General features: G+C 44.5%; 1 protein-coding gene across 2 annotated transcripts in view; it reads left to right on the top strand.

Annotated features, from left to right (window-relative positions):
- Positions 1-19,774, top strand: part of ccser1 (coiled-coil serine-rich protein 1) — a 99,025-nt gene that overhangs the window by 22,690 nt on the left and 56,561 nt on the right. For both annotated transcript variants that reach the window (XR_013811926.1, XM_079738575.1), the window contains exons 7-8: positions 9,962-10,136; positions 14,326-14,403. Coding sequence is in view for 1 of the 2 variants with exons in the window: in XM_079738575.1 (XP_079594701.1) it covers positions 9,962-10,136; positions 14,326-14,403 (253 nt within the window). In the remaining variant the exon portion in view is untranslated. The remainder of the gene's footprint in view (positions 1-9,961; positions 10,137-14,325; positions 14,404-19,774) is intronic.

The following is a 19,774-nucleotide window of genomic DNA, read 5'->3' as shown; positions in this document are numbered from 1 at the left end:
GGAATAACAATGTATTCATTTATTTGATATAATTGGATGTCTGGTGGTGGCAGTGAGAAATAAAAACAAGGGCACTACAGTCGAAACAAGTTTTAAAAATAGAAGATGAAGATATGCCTAATAAGATTTAAAATTGTGTAAAGGGAAGGGAATCATTATTTTAGCCTATCAGTTTATTAGGCGGTTTACAATTATGAGGCGGCTTCCTGTATTTAAGTGGCAGGGTTAGTAAATGACAGGAAAGTGCCCCTGCCCTTAATAGGACTTTGGTTGTTGTTGCGCTCCAGCTTTGATTGATTTTGAAATGTTCGATTTTTTCAAGTACATTTTAATCGTCAGGCAGAGACAAACTGTTGAATCATTTAAACCTTTCTTGTAAAATATCTAAAGGATTCTGTATCTCATTTCACGGTTATGTCTCATATTATACCTCTTCATAACTATGTCACTTTTTCTCTCAGCGGACATAGATCCTTTTGCCTTCTTGTTGACCATGTTGCCATTGAAATTAGCTGGTCATCATAAAATACTGTAAAATAGGCATGGGATTTTAACATAAAATATTAACATTAAAGCCTTCTCAAATTGGCCGTGGAACAAGTTAGTTGATTCGATTAAACTTTCCGGACCAATATGGAACTATCGGAAGAAAGCCCCAAAACTCTCAAAGTGACTGAACTGTACCCTGGGCGGTCATTTCTAGTGTGCTACAAATTAATACTCACTACTTGAGTGGACAGTTCTCTGCCAGAGATTATACTTTGTTTTCCGTTTGGCAATGCCTTTCGTACTTCTCAAAAACTGGAAAAACAAATGCAACACAGGGCACATATAAATGAAATGGATCTCTTTGGCACAATGAGAAGCTGCTATGGTTAATGGTGCATTTGTGTTCAGAGTTACTCCCCAGAGTAGCCCTGCTATTTTGATTTGAAAGTGGCCTGCTGTGTTTTCTCTGAGAACGGGAAAAGGGAGACCAAAATGAGAGGGGGCTAGGAAGAGAGAGGGGCGAACGAAAAGAGAGAGAAAGAGAAGGTGAGAGAGGGAGAAGGGGACAGTGTAACAACAACAACAACAAAAGCATCAAAGAGACACCTGCTGAGCCTGAGACTGAACAGGTGAATCACGCCACACGCTTTGTTCCCTGGTCAAGGGACGGTGTAAAGTATGCTGTGATCAGTGCATGAAACCACAATGACAAGGGAAATTTTTTTGAGGCTTTCTGAGACGCAGGCTGTGCTTTTAGAGCAAAATGGGCAAAACAAAAAGCGTGATTTTAAAGGGTAATGTTGGTGGTTGTTGGGTTGAGCATATAAAACAGGTTTGTCTTACATGGCTTCTGCCTAAAATGATTTTCACGCCAATAAGGGGCACTGGTCAAAGCAAATCATTGAAGAATGAGGTCAGAGAAGCCTGGCATGAGGCAACAGATGGTCCATAATTAGTCAAAAGACGGTACTATTCCTGTGCCAAAATCCTCTCAATGAACTGTCACATCTTTGACAGAGTTTTTTGGCTCATTGGTGCCATACACAATTGTGGTCTTTCTCTGGGAAAATAAAAGTGAGCAGTTGGCCTGAATTGAGGGGAAACATGAACCCTGGGATGTTTGAAAAGCATTAAAAAAAAGCATCCTATTATATGGGCTTTATGCTGCTTGCAGCGGTGTTGGATGTGTTTTGTATGGGCCGGGTCTCACACAATCAGACTTTAGATAAGTCATCTAAACTGTACAGGCAAGTTCAAATCTGAGTCTTAATTTGTTCTAGCGAAAACAAACTCGGCCACCACTAGTTGACAAAAGATAATTCTGTAAAGGGTTCAGATCAACGACGAGTACACTGCCCTCTGTGCAAATACACTCATTACAATCCTCTTTTGAAAGCTTCATCAACTCATGAAAATTAGCTTCCTTTGGTATAATATCTCCGCAATGAAACACAAAACAAAGTGCCACTCCTCCCCTTTTTAGTTTTTTGGTTTCAGTTCTGCTGTAACTTAGTATAACTGTTGGGTCCGATATTATAATGGGTCTAAAATCAACAATGGAGTTATTGTTGATTATAAGCCCTCCCCAAGCAACACATGCTTTCCATGAATGTTTTATGTCGACTTTAAAGATGCAGTCGTTTCTTTCGCCACGTCTACGCAAGCTGTGGACCACCGTGACCGGGGATCAATCCGATCTAACACGTATAGCCCGGGAGATGTTCTTTGGCATGAGAGCTGCACTAACCATCCATGTTAACAACTGTGGACCAATCCCAGGAGCTGTAGTGGGCCAGCATCCATTGGGAATGCGCTTTGAGGAATTCTCAGTGAGTCGATGCCACTGTCGATCGAAGACGAGAGGCGGAGGGGGGGTTAGAGTAAGACAATATTAGTAAGGGGTCCCCTTTGGTTAGTCCACACGCCATGGTGTGACACAGAGACAGAGCTTAGATTATCTGTGCAACAGGGGATACCATTACAGATCCCAGAAGCCTGCAAGCAAGCAGGTAGGCAAGGGAGTCGGGGGGGCTTAGAAACGTACCGCATCCCCCTTGCTCATTAGTACTTTATTCAGTTTCTTAGTTGAGTTTGCCGTTATAATTAACTCTTCAAATCTGCGTTATAATCAACGTTAAATTTGCCGCAAAATCACTCACCACCAGCTTGACTTGCACACAGCATTCTTTAGTCACGGCTCCATTTTATATTGCTGCAAAATAGTGGCATTAAACAGTGACAGCCCCAGGTAGTGAATGCGAGAGGAGCGCACCGTGTCTGTCAGGCCCCGAGAGGGAGTGACGGACAAGGACCATCATGCTCCAATATACAGCTGTGCGGCACGTGGGCCTTTGCCTCCCGTTTGCCCACAGTCATACAGTGCTTTGGAGGTACATTGGGAGTGCACCTGGATGCATGGCAGTGTTTACAATCACACACACATATATGCCTGTGTGCACACATGCACACACACACACACACACACACAGACTCACACATGCACACTCACATAGGCACACACACACACACACACACACACACACACACACACACACACACACACACACACATACACGCGCATGCAAGATCTTAATTCACGTATACTTATACGTGCACGCATGCCTGCACAGGCACACACACAAACACACATTGAAAGTCCACACACATTCATTAATTTGATTATCCTCGTAACAGTTGTGGTCCTTGCTGTCTGTTAAATGTAATTGGTAAAAAGGGGGCAGCTCTTTTTGCATAATTTCTCTCTATCTTCACTCTGTCAATGCAAACTTTGCTGTTATCATTGTGGAGAAAATGCAGTGTTCACAGCGCAGGTTGATATGGATTTAGTCTATTCCTCTCGACTGCTGTTCCATGTAATGCACCTCGGGCACACATCATCTATTTGACTCTGGGTAATTATTTGTCATTGTGCGCACCAACCAAATAGGAAGCATTATATAAAAGCTAAGTGTGGAGTGTCTGGTGCCAGAACCCAGAACCTCCGGCCGAAGAATAATATTTAGTGGTAAAATAATGAAAGTCATAAAAAGGCAGATAATTGGCTTCTTTTTTTCAGGTTGGAGGAATGGGTCACTTTTTATGCTGCTGTTGATAAATGGCTCGCAAGGGGGGATGTGTGGTTGGGGGCCGGGGGTAGGGGCTAGGACCGAGGTTAGAGGGCTGAACATTGGAATGAGGAAGAGAAGGGGACGGTAATGGCCGAGCTGTGAGTTGTGGGTGTTCGATGACAGAGTGGCGGAAGGGAGGGACAGTTATGCTTTTATATATAGACAGAGTGGAAAAGGGAGGCAGCGATGAATGTACATTAATACCAAGGAACACAAGTCATTTGGCCCAGGGGGCTAACTGAAAAGAAGAACTCTGGGATTAAGGAAAAGAGACGAATGGTATACACGACAAAGTGGGAGGGATGGGAATCCAGGAAATGAAAGGACGTAAATGCACAATGGCAGAGGAGAGGAATGACCTAAGCAGAGGAGAAGACTGAAAGAAAAGTATATTTGACGCGAGAAGGTGAGATGGAGAAAACTTAATTAAGTGAGGGAGAACGTTATGGTAAATTAATAGAGAATGCTTCAAAAAAAAGGAGAAAGTATCTCAAGCGTCATGATTTTAATTTGAGATTTAGCGTCATTTAAACCACGGACACCACTTTTGTTTTTGTAATGTGATTCTGAAATGTTTATCCAAAATATGCCAGCAGAACAAAACCAAATCCATTGTGATAATATCCTGCCGTAAGTCATTATAATAAATACATCCCTGCTGTACTGGGTACCACCACTAGATGGTGCAACGTGACATAGCATTATTTACAAGTAGGAAACCTTCACCATGTCTTACAGAACCGACGCTCCACCACCATGCTCCATAAATTATATATATATATGTATATATATATATATATATATATATATATGCCACTGCAAAATGCGACACGTGTGTGTTTGTGTGTGTGTGTGTGTGTGTGTGTGTGTGTGTGTGTGTGTGTGGGGGGGTGGGGGGGGTTGGAGAGTGGGTGAGGGAGGCATGGTGAGTGTTATCAGCTCCTGACAGTGATAAGACAGATGACCCAGGGTAAAGGAACAGCCTCCCTGCCTGAATAGCATCCATCATTTCTCAATAGACTTGTTCTCACCCACACATTCTGCAGATTCAGGTGCACCTTGGTGCGTGCAGCAGAATAATGTATGTACGTGTGTCCTTGTGTACGTGGATGTGTGGCGGGTAAATCCCCGGACCATATGCTCCAACGTATTACTATTTAAGTATACTTAAGTTACATCGTTTATATCTTCTTTCTCTGTACTCAAATATTGGGCTATATTAAACTAGCACGCACACGCACATGCACACATAAAACCTGGCATTAGGTTGAATCTCTTAATCACCTTTGGGTTGCCAGGAGTGCAATGGATAGTATAAGTCCAGATGCTTATGTTAGCATCTCTCTATTTTATCGTGAAATGTTAAACTAAAGGAATTTTTGGGATTACCCTAAATATGATCTAATTCATAGGGCTGCATTTTTCGGTAGCCTGTTAATCGTTCAATCATCTTGCTGTGAGTGAAATTACGTTGGGATGAATTACTCTGCATTTCGTTAGCATTTGATCATTCGGAACGTTAATCGGACAAGAACGCCATTACAGTGGAAAGGGCCGTGACACATTTGAACACACTCTTCTCGAGCTCAGCGGATGACGTTCTCATGGCGAGGTCACCTCACACGTGGGAGCCTGCCAGTACAACCACACCTTTTCTATTCGTCCTCGGCCTCCATCTCCCCTGCCAGCTGGGCCCTCAGAGGCTGCCGTGTGCTGTACCCTGAGTCAACCACTGGGATGACTCCAGGGAACCCACGTTAAGAGCCTGCATCTCCCTTACAAGCTGGGAATAGACCGGCTACTTGTCTGTTGTGCAACATGCTCCCAAAACTGGGAACTGATCAGTGATGAAACGCTGACACTTAAACATATGTATGTTGTGTGTGTGTGTGTGTGTGTGTGTGTTTTGCAGAGCTAAGCTCAACTGCTTGACTCCTATAAAGTCAGCAGGGAAGAGGGGTGATTGATCATGGGTTGTTGGTGATACCAGGAAAGATAGGGTTGCCATCATCTTTTTTGTCTTTATAATGAATCAAACCAGTGGGAAAAACGGAGGAGGCCGCGCTACGCTGGTCGGAGGATAACGAAAAAACAGAAATCAGCCATCTATAAAGATGCAGAGACGAACTGCCTACAACAAATTAGAAACAGAACCAGCAGGCGACTTTGACAGTTGTCCGATGTGCTTTTAGCCGACTTCCTGGGGAGGATCTGAAGCTTTGATTCCACGTTTGTTTTCAAAGCAGCTATTAGATACATTGGGTTATAAATTTAGAAAGTTTATGGGAGAACGCATCCGGATCGCAAGGGTGGGGGAAGATGAGAACAGATGGCAAGGTAAATTATACTCTGCGACGGCTGGGAAGGAAAGGGCACGGATGGGGTGGTCAAGAGGAGAGGGCCACAACCATCCAGAGATGGGACAAAGAATGACAAAGGTACAGTTTAATGGGGTTTAGTATGTTTATGTTGACATGATATACGTAGAATACGTATGTCATGTGAGTAATGGCTTGATCCAAGCCGGTCTTTGAGTGTCCTCCTGCGTTTCCTCCTGCTATCGCCCTTCTCTCTTGTGGTTGTTGTTGATCTGCAGACTGTGGGCTCTGATTCTTTCTCAGCTGTGGTTTGTGTACTTTTCATACAGTGCAGTGGTATTTAGCGTCACCTTTGTAAATGTCATAAAGAAAGCCAGCCCATGCACTCCCCTGTGTGCAATTCGGTTGTGATATCACAGAGCTGGTAGACAATAGGAATGGCATTTTACACAGCTGTGTGTATCCCAGGCATCTGATCAATGTATTGATGATCAGGAGTTCATTTTTTATATGTTATATTTTGTGTGGGCAGCTTTCATTTCAGGCCCTAGGCAGTGTTTTTGATGGGAAAGGGCCATTTCTCAAACAAAATGTACAATATCTGCCAGCCATTGCCTGTGGTCATTAAGACCTCAACAGTGAAGTGAACAGTGAGGAAACATGCTGATGCTATTGAGCGTTCAAATGATCCCCTGTTGATCCATTTCAACCAGAGAGCTTGATGATGGGTTTCACAAGCCATCAGCATCTGCAGTATAGTACTATGTATCTCCAGCTTGATAGGTTTAATGAAGAATGACTTTTATGATGTTTCTGAATCATACGCCAATTCATTTTAGCCTCCTTTTCTTTTGTCAGCGATTCACAATTTACTGGAGAAACGGAGGCAAAATTGGGAAAAAGCTTGGCTGCCCTCTAGAATCTCTTTTTGATTTGGGATTTGTGGCTGATTGAAGCAAATTCAAATATATACGTCCTAATGGGACCATTTTGTGGTCAAAAATAGACACCTGTTGATAAGTACAGTGTATAGGAAGGACTTTGTTATTTAAATGTGGTTCTTAGTGGATCACCTTGGTTTTTCCACCTTCTTTTTTAAGCAGCTTGCTTAGCAATCACCCCGGGTGCATGTTTATATTTTAAAATATTTTTTATATTGAAGCCTCAAAGTACAGATCACAGGAAAGGAACAAACCAAAGTCACGCTGACCTTGAACAACGCTGACAGAATGTGTTAGTGTGAGGAGAGGAAGCGTTTACAGGGGCCTCCTCAGCCCGGCTAGCCATCTGCAAGCCCGGGTCACCTTGCCTCCATGACAGCCCGCCGACGGCCTACCTATGGAGGAAACAGCTGAGCAGAATCCTGCCACCGCCGCAAACGTGCCGGGCTGAAGGAAGAGGCCCTCTGCTTGGACACGACAGGGCAGAGACACGGGTGGTCATGCAGGACCCCCAGCCAGTAGGCCGCGTGAAGCACCGGATGGGAGGAGCGCCGGGCAGAAAGAGGGAAAGAGTGACAAGAAAGGGGAAGAGAAGAGCGAGTGTAAAGGGCTTGTTAACCAGTGGTACCACAGTCACCGGGCTCCGGAAGCACACTGTGTTCCTGTGAATGCTGGGCCGTCTGGATGAGGATGTGCAGGCCAGATGCTCTACAGCTCTGCTAGCTGTCATCAGCTTTGCAGGCGCAAGAAGAAAACAGCCATTGAGACTCCTGAGAAGGGCCACTGAGAAAAGTTTTGATTAGATAAAAAAGAGGGTAAAAGTGTAGCTGACAGTGTATAGTTTAGGATAGTAACGACGATGGGTTTATTCTCTGCCAGCTCTGTTGTTGTTGGGGCTCGAGTGTGTGAGTGTACATAGACAACTTCTTCCATTTGCTCATTCTTCTAGTACTCCTTCAAGTAGTCATTTCATCCATTCTACCATCCATATGTCATTCATAGCTTCACCCATCCATTTATTACTTCTTCCATCCAACCATCAATCCTTCCTTCCTTCCCTCCTTCCTCCAATTTGTCCTCATTTCCTTCCATCCTTCTTTTAATTTTTCCTTCATCCCTCCCATCCACCCAATCCATTCCATCCATCCAGTCCAAGTTATTGTTTACCACTATTCATACCCATCGATGTCTGAGGCAGAATGACCCAGAGCAATGGGCAGTGACCCTTCGTCTCACATTTACTAATGGCGTGTCAGGAAGGACCACACAATGCATTATTCATCAGCCCTGATTATTTGAAGCCTCATTGGCTCCAGAGTCAAATAGTCATGCAGAAAGTTGGCAAAACATAATTACATCCATTCAGTGAAACGACCTGCCAAATACAAAGAAAAGTTCTGAATCAAAACAACGGCGACGAGGAAGCTATTAACGGAGGACGGTAAAGGGATTCCCAGCCACGCGAGGCAGCGTGACTTTCCAACCCAGCTGACTACAACCATGGGTAAAAGGAGATGCCTCCTGAATCTCATGCCAGTTCATTGCTCCATTACCTTTAACACTGGAGGCACTTCAGGATCTTGAGGTTGCGTAATATGCACGTCTTTGGGAGGAAGGAAGAATCTGCAGGAAGGAAACCCACTGGAACACGAAGAGATGATGCCAGCTCCACAGAGACTGGACCCAAATACAGAATTGCCTCGCCTTTAAAACATCAAGCCCCTATATTTAGCTAGGAGGGACTAGTTGCATAGAGCTAGCTGGCGTCGTCAAATAGTTTGCCATTTTGGAGCTCAAGTGATATTTGCCTATCCTTTCTTCCTTTTTTATTTGTCAAGCTGCATATTAACCTAGTTTCCTGGCGTCCTCGAACGCCTGGAGCGGGCGAGAGTGAGTGGGGGGGTTCAAATGTGTGTTATTGGCGAGATAGAAGGCGGGACATCCCAGCATGCTTTGGAGGGAGCCACATGGGATTATTAGCAAAGGGCCAGAGAGACGGGCTCATCCTGTGTAGAGGGAAATCGGTTCTGTTAAATGTTTGGGATATCGCTTTGTCAAATTCTAATAAGACCGTCCGTTTGCCTAACTCAAAGGGAGTGAGACAATGGAAATTGCGTTGGGATGGACCGGGAAAATGTTATAATTCATGAGCTTTTCTCAGCCTACCTATGTTTGCAGAAATTGACAGCTTGACATGTAGCTATTGGACATTGAACATCTTGAAGAAATCCCGCACGGTCGCGGCTGCTTATTTTAGTAGCAACTCACTAATGTTGTCTGCAGTCAAACAGGCATCAGTGTCAGCCTGAACTTATGAAAGATTCAGGACACTGCAGTTTTACTTCTGATCTATTTTTGGGAGGTTGAGGTTGGCATGTAAAAATAGTGCTTTATGATTTTTTTTTACATTAGCATTTATGCATCTTTTGCACTGAAAGTCAAATGGGACATCTGGCCTTAAACATTCGCTGAGAAAACTTAGGCATTCTCTATTTTTACATTTCTACTATACATATGGAAAAGGTTGTTGGATATCGCTTTCTCTCACTCACACTAGCACACACAAACACACACACGCACACGCCCACACTATCACTTTAATCAACTAGCTTACTAAACGTATGCATATATGTTTAGTGTGCCTGTCACAAACCTGTCATAATTTTGCATATATCTATATCTATATATATATATATGCTAAACATTTTATTTTGAGCCAATGGCAAAAAAATGCCCTAAATTATGGTCAGTCCAGTCAGCATTGCACAAAGCAAAGTATTATAACACAGCAGAATATGTGCGTCCTTGTCACAGATGAATGGGCTGTGTCTCTGGCTCTGTTGGTGTATTGATTGGAGATAGGCATTGTCCCCAGAACTAGCAGTGTGGTGGTTCAAAAAACTATTGCAATCTGACATTTACAGAATCATCAACAGCCTTTTTCTGCAGCGGCAAGCAAAGAAAAACACTGCAACATTCAGCAGGTCAAAGAAAGACCAGAACCTGGTATAGGCCACCCTATTACTACTCACATCCACTTCCTTTTCTTCCCTTTTGCCCCCACCCTGCCTCACCCGACCTCCAGACAGCCAAGCCGTCCAACCAGCCTGCTGCCCACCGACTGGACCTCGGCACTGGGTTTGGGAAAGGAGGAAGACCCGCTGCCACCGGGTCTGGAGGCCCTGCCGCTCAGGCTGATGCAGCAGGACTGCACTTCTGTGAAGACTCTGCTGCTGAGGCTGAGACGCACACTACAGGAGGTGAGGCGCACACACACACTCACTCCCTCTCTTACGCACATACACTCACACACATACACACCAGTTCCTTAGTATGAAGGAAAATAATCACTTAATTCATACCAATTTTAACATGAGCTTCATACTTCGAAACCAGAGATATATAATTAAACCTGCGGCAGATTTTTGTTGGGGCGGCAGAAGCTCAGGAGGTAGAGAGGGTTGGTAACCGGAAGGTTGCTGGTTTGATCCCCGGCTCCTCCTAGCTGAGGGTCAAGGTGTCCCTGAGCAAGACGCCTCACCCTAACTGCCCTCGGCGTCCCCTGTCAGAATAAGCTATAGACAGGAACAATGATGGCAACCCACCATGACTCCCGAGGGGACTCGATGATCTATTCTTCTATTCTTCTATACTATTTTAAATCTGCGAACGGAAGGAAAACAAATGCATCCTTCAACCCATGTGCTTCCTGGCCTGCCCTCATCAACACATACCCTCAGTTACAACCTATCCTCCCTCTTGTGAAGGACGCAGGTAAACCTTGAGATTGAAGTCAGTTCAGTACGTTTCTGTTGGTTTCCTCTCTTTAAATAAGAGACAGCCAGCAAATTGGACTAGCGTAGTGTACATTAGCGTTTTTTCAGTACACACGCATGCAAGCACGCGCACACAAACACAAATGTGTCTCTCTGCTCTTTAAATGTGTAATGCAAAAGTGTAACTTGAAACTATTAAGCCATTTCCGAGGATAGGGGTAACCATTCAAATTATAATCACGCCATTTATAGATGTTTTAATGGCCAATTGGAGAGGCACTCACATGTTGCAATAACAGCACTAAACCTAACTGTTAAAGGCAGGGAAGCGTTTTGATTGCCACCATGTTAAGACATGCAATTTCCCATCTCCCCATCCCACATTCTTTATAACAGAAAATAATTAGCAGCGAATCACTTCCTATGATTTAGTGTTTCTTGATTGTCTGGACTTTATTACATTCATTATTGCAGAATTGGTATTAGGGTTTTTTACCTAATTGAACTCACCATTAGGATAATCCTACAATGCAGTTTGATTAGTGGATTAAATACCTATCTGCAGTTAATATATCTGATGGTCATATGTCATTCATGGTTCTTGATTTCACATAGCTCTCGCATGTCAAAAATGATTTCAACCTGCCAAGGATACCACAGACTGGAAATAATGTTACGAGGCGCCGGAGGTATTCAAATGGGATTATGCAATAAAAATACCTTGACCCATGCATTTGTTAATCAAAGCATATGTGTACTGAAAACAAGTATTGCCAGTACACAGCCCATCTGGTAGAAAGGGATGACATCGTAGGTGTTTAATGAAATGAATTGAGGTACTCAGTAAAAGGTGTTGAAGGTGTTTTGTGGAATGAACAAAGGCGGTTAATGTATGCGGCGTAGGTGTTGGATATAATAAATGTAGGTGTTTAATGTTCATCTCGAAGGTGTAAAATTTAATGAATGTAGTTGTTTATGGAGACGTTGTAGGCGGCGTCTGCCATAAACACTTTGAATGCTGCGATACTGTGATGCGTTTCCATCCCCCTTAATGTTTGGACTTTTTGCGATAAAGAGCCTTGGTTGATGTGCGTCGGTGATAACAAAACCTTACAGAGACTCAACAAGTTGAGCTGAAAGCAAAAGCCATTAGTTCTGCCAGGCTTCCATTTTCCTGTCCTCTTCACGGCTGGCTGGGCCTTCCAGAATACACCCAATTTTAGATGCATGCATACACATTACTGCGCTTGCATGTGTATTTGCACGGCCCAGACACACACAAACGCACACAAATGCATACGCCTGCACACAAATGCGCATGCAAATGCGCACGCAATTGCACGTGCACGCACACACACGAACACTCGTGGACATATGAAAGGGTGGCCAGCCCTTCCCTAACACCCCACCATTAGTATGTCTCTGTACTCTGGATCAAAGCTTACCGTCACCAGCGGGGTTGTGGGTTGAGTTGTCCTCCGGGCCTGGGGAGATGTCCAGGACACTCTCTGATGAGTTTCATTTTCACTTTTTCAGAGGGAAATGAACATGAAAAAAAAAGAATAGGGAAGAAAAAACCATCAATAAAAGATTCTAAGTGAGAGTCGTAAGACAGAGCATGGAGGGACGTGGTGCCAGGATAGGACGAAGAAGGATCAGGGCCAGAGGGGGTTAGTGACACCAGGTCTCGACATGTACACGAACAAGGCTCTGGCCGTGCCTCTGTGCTTTCATTAACTTGCAAATTCCTCCGCCTCTTTTTCCATCGACCCCGGTGAGTCAGTGTGCCGTGGCTGAGCGGATGTAGCACGTCTCCTATCTGTTGCATCTCATCACCTTCCCCTGCCGATATCGATCCGCCTTCGCATGGGCCTGTTCCTCGCCGTGCTTCTGTTTGCTCAGAGTGGTCTATTTTGTTTTCTTCTAGGTTGCGTACTCTTTTCTTGATATATAATTTAATGTTTTTCTTCTACTCCTCTTTTCTCTTCTTCTCTTCTCTCCTGTCGGCTCATCTCCTGGTATTTTGTGTCGGCCCACTGGCGTTCGGTCACCATATAGAATCTCGGTGTTCCTCTTAGATGAAAAAGTCCACAAGCCAACCGAATAAGGCAGGAATGGATACGCTCTCAAATCGTTTTAAGCGTTTCATTTCCTGATTATACTGCTTTGTGCGTCTGATCAGGAGCTGCATCCAACCCCAAGCCCTGTTTTCTTTTGTTAGTCGTTCATCATCTTCAGACAACATGCTCCGAGGCAGACCAAGTCATTAAATCCAGCATTCCCAAGTCGTTTTTTTGCCCAATCCTGACTGAAATGCTTTTTCACTGAACCCCATCTAATTGTAGGGGCATTTGTGTGCTAAGGCTTGTTGGACAGGGCTGACCTTAAAGATGATTTGTGTGAGTGAATGAGTGCGTGTGTTTGTGTGTGTGTACATGTGTTTGTGTGTGTGCCTGTACAGGTGTTTGTGTGTATGGTATTTGTATGCATACAGGTGTGTGTGTGTGTGTGTGTGTCTGTGTGTGTGTGTGTGTGTCTTTGAGGGCACGCTCGTGTGTGTTCCCACACACATATAAACACATAGATCTTTCTTGACACATTAAGGACCTCATGCCACTGCACACCTTACGCAGTGATGGGGAGCTGTGCTTCTGGGACAGCCAGGGACAGACGATGCTTCCACTGTTTAATGGCTCAGTATCCCAGATCTCCCCTCATCTGGGGCTCCACTTAAAATAATAATGAAAGAGCACTGTTCTTTCATCTTCTGGATTATTATTAATATTATGAAGTTGTTAATTAGCATCTTTGATCAGGTTGCTTCACTCTTGTTAAAGTGTTCCATTCCTCTTATACGTAAGTGGTGGATATTCTACAGTAGTTGATGATTAGGCAGCACTTAATATGATATCACATCACGGACCGTATCGTAGAGTACCATTGATTGATAAAAATGTCCTGGGGGTTTCTTTTGTGGTTCCTGGTTTTCTTTCGTATATAAATATGGTGAGGCTTAGCGAGAGACTGAGAGAGGGCAGTAAAAGGCAGAGCATCAGCCTGATGCAGTCTATGAAGATATCTTTCAACTCTAACTCCAGGATCTTCCTCTTCATCCTTCTGTACTTATACCCTATTGTTTATTGCCACATCCTAGGCTGATGAGATTGTCATCATCATTTTATGACTCCTCTGCCATCTGGCACAGATGACATTTGGCATTGTGTGTGTGCATGAGGGTGGGGGCACACGCACTTGTCCTCGAAGAACCTCTTGTTTTTTTGCCCTTGCTCCCTGCCCATTACCCACCTGTGTCAAACTCAACAGCTGAAGTGTGACCGATGTGCTTTAGGAAGCACAGATATTACGGAACTGGTCACATACGCAAGACGGTTAAAACCTATGGAGACTGTGTGTGTGTGTGTGTGTGTGTGTGTGTGTGTGTGTGTGTGTGTGTGTGTGTGTGTGTGTGTGTGTGTGTGTGTGTGTGTGTGTGTGTGTGTGTGTGTGTGTGTGTGTGTGTGTGTTTGAAGGCTCCAGTGCAGTCCTGTGTGCTCAGTGCGGGGGGGAGGAACGGGTGGTGTGTGCATGCGTGCATGTCTGCCCAATACCATTCACAACCAATTCCTTGTATTTCATGCGGTTCAATCAATGTCCGTGGTTTTCTTTCTTACAGAGCACAGAGACGAGTCCCGCAAGCAGTCTCCAGTCTCTTCCCATCAGCCCTTGCAGTGAGAAGTCCCTCCCTCTGAAGGTAAGCTGTGGGAAGCAGTGGCCTGTATCTTTGTGATGGTCGTGTAAGGTGGTGTTGATCAGTGCATCCTGACCTTGAGGTAGCCAGATATGCATGGTGATTGTTGACCTATAAACTTTTGGTATTTGATGGTACATCCTTGAAATTAAGATAATAACCTTCATCATTTAAAAGGTTTGAAAGGTTTCATAGAAGGTCCTGTCTGGGCCAACAGACAAACTACTAATCCGTCAGCATGGTTCCAGGCTTATACTTTTACTGGGACATGGATATTACAGGCAGTTGTTGATAGGGCTAAAACAATGTCGGGGGGAGAGGATGGACACAATGTTGGGGTCACAAAAGAAAACGGTAAAACGGTAAAAAAAAAGAAAATGGTAAAAAGAACACAAAAAGGTTGGGAACCACTGGTTTAGAGTTTCGTCTGCATACGTGCAAGGGAGGTTCAACAGTTTTTGCCACATCCAAGATAACATGGATGTGGTTAATTGGGTTGTAGATGTGTGGATAGGATTGACACATGCAGAGTATTGCAGGCTCCGTCAGGCATATCTTTTGCTATCTAAACTTCCAGTGTGTGTGTGTGTGTGTGTGTGTGTGTGTGTGTGTGTGTGTGTGTGTGTGTGTGTGTGTGTGTGTGTGTGTGTGTGTGTGTGTGTGTGTGTGTGTGTGAAGCAAGAAATGCGTGTGTGGGCACTAACACATAAAACCTTCCCTGTAAAGTTTGTTTAAATACGTAGCTTAGTATATTGAGAATTGAGCGGGCATTTAAATGCAAGCTACTACATTGTTGTTAAGATCCATAAAAGGACACAGCGGTAGTTTTTTATTGAGACTCACTCATTTTCAGCAAATTAGGTGTTTAAGTATGTACGTATGTGTGTACATATGCACATTCGGAAGATTGAAAGGAAGACAACAACTATTCCTGCATTTTAACATCTGAGGTAATTGATGAAAGCATAAACACACAGATCCAAAAATTGCTATGCACACACACACACACACACACACACACACACACACACACAATGTCACAGACATCTGGGTTACACATGGTTAAAAAACAAGGGCCCTTTGACTCCGTTCTCATACTCAATAGTGATGATAAGTTTTAATATAGACACACTCACTGCGTGGCAGGTGAAGTCTCTTTATTTGCCTTCGTGGGCTTTGTAATTTGGAGTTCTAAAAAGTGTCCCCACTTGCAGAGTCAAAGTTGTTTCCACAGCTTTTGTCTGGCTGGGAAAAACAAAAAGAAAAACCCAGAAACAAATCTATGTTTGATCCTTGAGTTTCTCTTGGCCTGGTCCTTGGGAACCCGATAGAGAGCTACGTTTCCCACTCTGGCTCCTAATAAAGCAGCTTGACATCAAGCAGAATGGAGATTAAAAAGAAAAGAGAGAGAGTGAGAGAGAGACTGAGACGGAGAGAGATAGATAGATAGAGAGAGGGTGTGGCAGAAAGTCTTTCTGTCTGTGGCTTGACAGTCTCGCTTTGTCACCCTCGTCCAACAGATCTATGCAATCTATTTGAAATATATTAATCTCTGAAGGGAGGAGACTGTGTGTGTGTGTGTGTGTGTGTGTGTGTGTGTGTGTGAGAGAAAGAGAGAGACAGGCTGAGGGAATGAGCCAGCTCTGGTTTGTATTAATGGTAGGCCTCTCTCAGGGTACTGTGGGAGAAAAGGATTTAGTTAGGTGGCAGCAGAGAGAAAGGGGAGGCGAGGTGCACTTGATGGTGTTCACCGGTGTGCGTGGTGTGCTAATGTGTTGTATGTTTGGTTGCACCTGCACACACATTCATTGAGATTATTTGTGTGTCCTCATGGCTGACCTACATGGACTCTCCAGGCAGCAGGGTAAAGAGCACAAAGATTACAACAATATAGTGGAAGGTTATAATGGGACATGGCCGGGGAGAAGCTCTGACCCAGCTCTCTGTCTGTCTGTCTGGGGGTCTGTCTGTCCCTCTCTGTTTGTGTGTGTGTGTGTCTCTCTCTCTCTCTCTCTCTCTCTCTCTCTCTCTCTCTCTCTCTCTCTCTCTCAGAGTAAAGAGATGGTCTTATTAACGGGAGGAAGGAAGTGCACCCAGCACTGGGGGGATAGAGATGGAAAACGACACATCTTCTTTTTTAATATGTATCAATGCAGAGGGGTTCGTTGAGGATGGCTGCTCGGGAGACCCGTGTTTAATATCCAGCCCATGGAATCCCTGATTAAGAGTGAGCGAGGTTAGGAAGAGAAATGCAGCGCCGTGTCTGCTGTGTGCGACCGACCTCAGTCCTGCTGCTCTGCATCTCACTCCACCGACTGCCACCGTGTCTACGTCAAGTTCAAGTCCTTGATGTTGGCGCGCAGATGTAATCACCGGGCTCGGCACCCACCCACCCACATCACATCCCTCATCCGTGCCTATGTGCCCACCCAGCCCTCCGAGGCCCACTAATGAACGGTGTCTGCCAGTGCCTCCACCACGTGGAACTAATTTGCTGTCCAGAACTCTTTTCATGTGCGGTACCCCGATGGTGGAGCGAGCTACCTGGCTGCATACAATCTGCAGAATCCCTCCCCCGTCCACACATCTGAAGAGGGCCCACATCTTCTGAGGACATATTTTAGCCATGCATTCGTATTAATTATCTTTCAGTTCTTATGGACTTTAGAGCGCACTTAGTTGAGATGTTGTATCTCTGTGTCCTTGCTTGAAAAGCTGCTGCTCAAAGTAAATATGCGGTTGTATTAAATTTAAGTGTATACACTCAAAGGTATTTTTATACACAAACACTTTTTGTGTACAATACCTTCCTGTTACCCTTGAGCTGGTATTGCAGAGACATACTTATTTTCCTATTCAGTCTTTGCTCAAAGAATTTGGCCGATTGGTTCAATCCCAAGGTTAATCGTTTGACTTTTTTCTATGTCGGGATGACAATAAGAATGAAATAATAACCCTGCCCGATACACATAATCAAACCATTTCTATTTGTTTGTTTTGTGGGCACTATTGGATAACTTCCAGTTTCAGGGCAGTTTGTATTCGCTGACATGTGTTAGTCAAAACAAAGATACAGCTGTGGGTGCTGCTAAACACTTGTTTGGAATATAATGGATGTCAATGGATCGGCAACTATTCAATTTCTGTGATTTGAACAAAGACCATGGCTAATCTCGACTTGACAATGTCAACAATTAACCTGGGGTTTTAACAAACAGGCCAAATCCTTAAGTAACAAGAAAAGTACTTCCTACCTCATTGGTAGGGTATGACTCTCTACAAACCTACATGTTCTATAAGTGGCCAACTCTTCAGAGTGCATGCAGTGCGTGCAAACAGTAATTCTCAAACATACAGTTTGTTTGTTATATCGGGGCAGGTTATCCATTCTGTATAAGGACATCACAAAATGGAGCGAGATTGGCGCGCAGCAAATCGCTCAAGTGGGATAGAGAAGGAAAAAAAAACATAGCGTGTGGAGGGTAGTGGGGGCGAACATACCTGCTCCTCCGACAACGCAATGTCATCTAAAACCAAAGAGGAGAGAGTGACAAGAATAGGGAGACGGGACATCGCGAGACGGACGGGAGAGCGCTGTGTGTGTGTGTGTCTGTGTTTGCGTGCGCACCCGTGTGTTTTAGGGATGGAGGGTGAGTGTGTGTGTGTGTGTGTGTTTCATGTGACCATGGGCATCCGGGTAGGAAGCGAGGGATTTGAAGTGAGGAAGCGATGAAGTAGATATCCTGTCCTCCCGGTGTGTTCCAGAAAAGCGGGACTCTGTGGGTGTAAAAATAATCTGCCGGAGCCACTTGAGAGGCTGGCGGTGTCACGGCGCGCCCTAGTTTAGCGCCGACCCGATGCGGTACGACACCATTTCCACTCGGTTCTGTCCCACTTACATCCCCGGCTACTGTATTCCAGGAGACGGAACCGGGAAAGAGAAAGCTGTTCTCCGCTCTAGCCGCCTGCAGACGTAGGTCCCATTCACATTGTCCGGAACCCGAACAAGCGAATCAACACATCAACAAACACAACAAACATGCAAAAAACCTACACGCGTCTTTACTGTAATTTTCGTGCTTCAATAGTTTATTCAATATTATTAAGTAGTTTAAAGTAGAGCCCTTACCGCAATCACATCCTTGGCCAGGCTGGTCCACATTCTGAATGAGAGAGCGCCAACCCCCAACCCCTAACCCTAGCCTATCAATGAGTGGGAGAAGAAAACTAATCACGGGTTTCCATTCATTAGACCAGGACAATAAAGCCACAATGAAAAGCAATCAGCATCGCAAAGACTTGGCATCCGCACACAGAATATCCATGAATACTTTGGCGGACACAGAACAAACATCAAATAGATTCTTACAATGGGGAATGCACAGGGCCACAAACCCACTTGACTGCATTTATTCCCGGGCTTTATCTGATGCCAGGGCATAGCGGTAAACCAAACTGAAATATCCATCTCTCCATCTGTCTCTCTTTTGCTTTGGCCCTGTCATTCCAGATAACCTTTTCCCCAAATACTTTCTCTTTCTCTTGTCTATCCCTTGGATTAACACCTAAGCCGGTCAATTTTAGATCCTGTGTGTGTGTGTGTGTGTGTGTGTGTGTGTGTGTGTCTGAGAGTATGAAAGAGGCTAAGTTAGCTAAGTTATTTACTCCAATCCCTTTAGCTTGCCCTTAGCCGACCGGCACATTTTGTTTACTCCAGCATTTCTCTGAAACTTTTCCTCTCCTCTATATTTTGACTTACCAACTATAAACAACAAGCCATTTATACCTAACTGGATATCATGTGTATGCACTAGTTAAATAAGGGTAATAGTCTTCTTTCACAAGCCCTGATGGTATCAATACCCTTTGTCAAATAAAACTAGGATGGCCATACACGGTCCACGGATACACAGATCTGAGGATACAGGGGTGTCATGTCAGCTTTATAGGCTTGGGCGTTCATTTTCATTCATCCAACGCGCCTTCACTTTGGATGGGATGTCTCGTTGACTGTTTCTCAAGGACTGCAGTGGATGGGGACTTCTTGTTGACTGTTTCTCAAGGACAGCAGAGGATGGGGACGTCTTGTTTATGACAGCAGAGGTTGGGGACGTCTTGTTGACTGTTTTTCAAGGACAGCAGAGGATGGGAGACGTCTAACTCATGACAGCAGAGAATGGGGACGTCTTGTTGAATGTTTCTCAATGACTGCAGAGGATGGGGACGTCTTGTTGAGGACAGCTGAGGGTGGGGACGTTTTGTCTTCTGTTTCTCAACGACTGCAGCGGATGGGGACGTCTTGTTTTCTGTTTCTCAAGGACAGCAGAGGATGGGAGACGTCTTGTTTATGACAGAGGATTGGGACGTCTTGTTG

This window comes from Pollachius pollachius, assembly GCF_949987615.1.
Source record: "Pollachius pollachius genome assembly, chromosome: 1".
NCBI classification, from domain to species: domain Eukaryota; kingdom Metazoa; phylum Chordata; class Actinopteri; order Gadiformes; family Gadidae; genus Pollachius; species Pollachius pollachius.
Note: the sequence above shows the minus strand (reverse complement) of the source record. Positions and strands in the feature narration are given on the sequence as shown.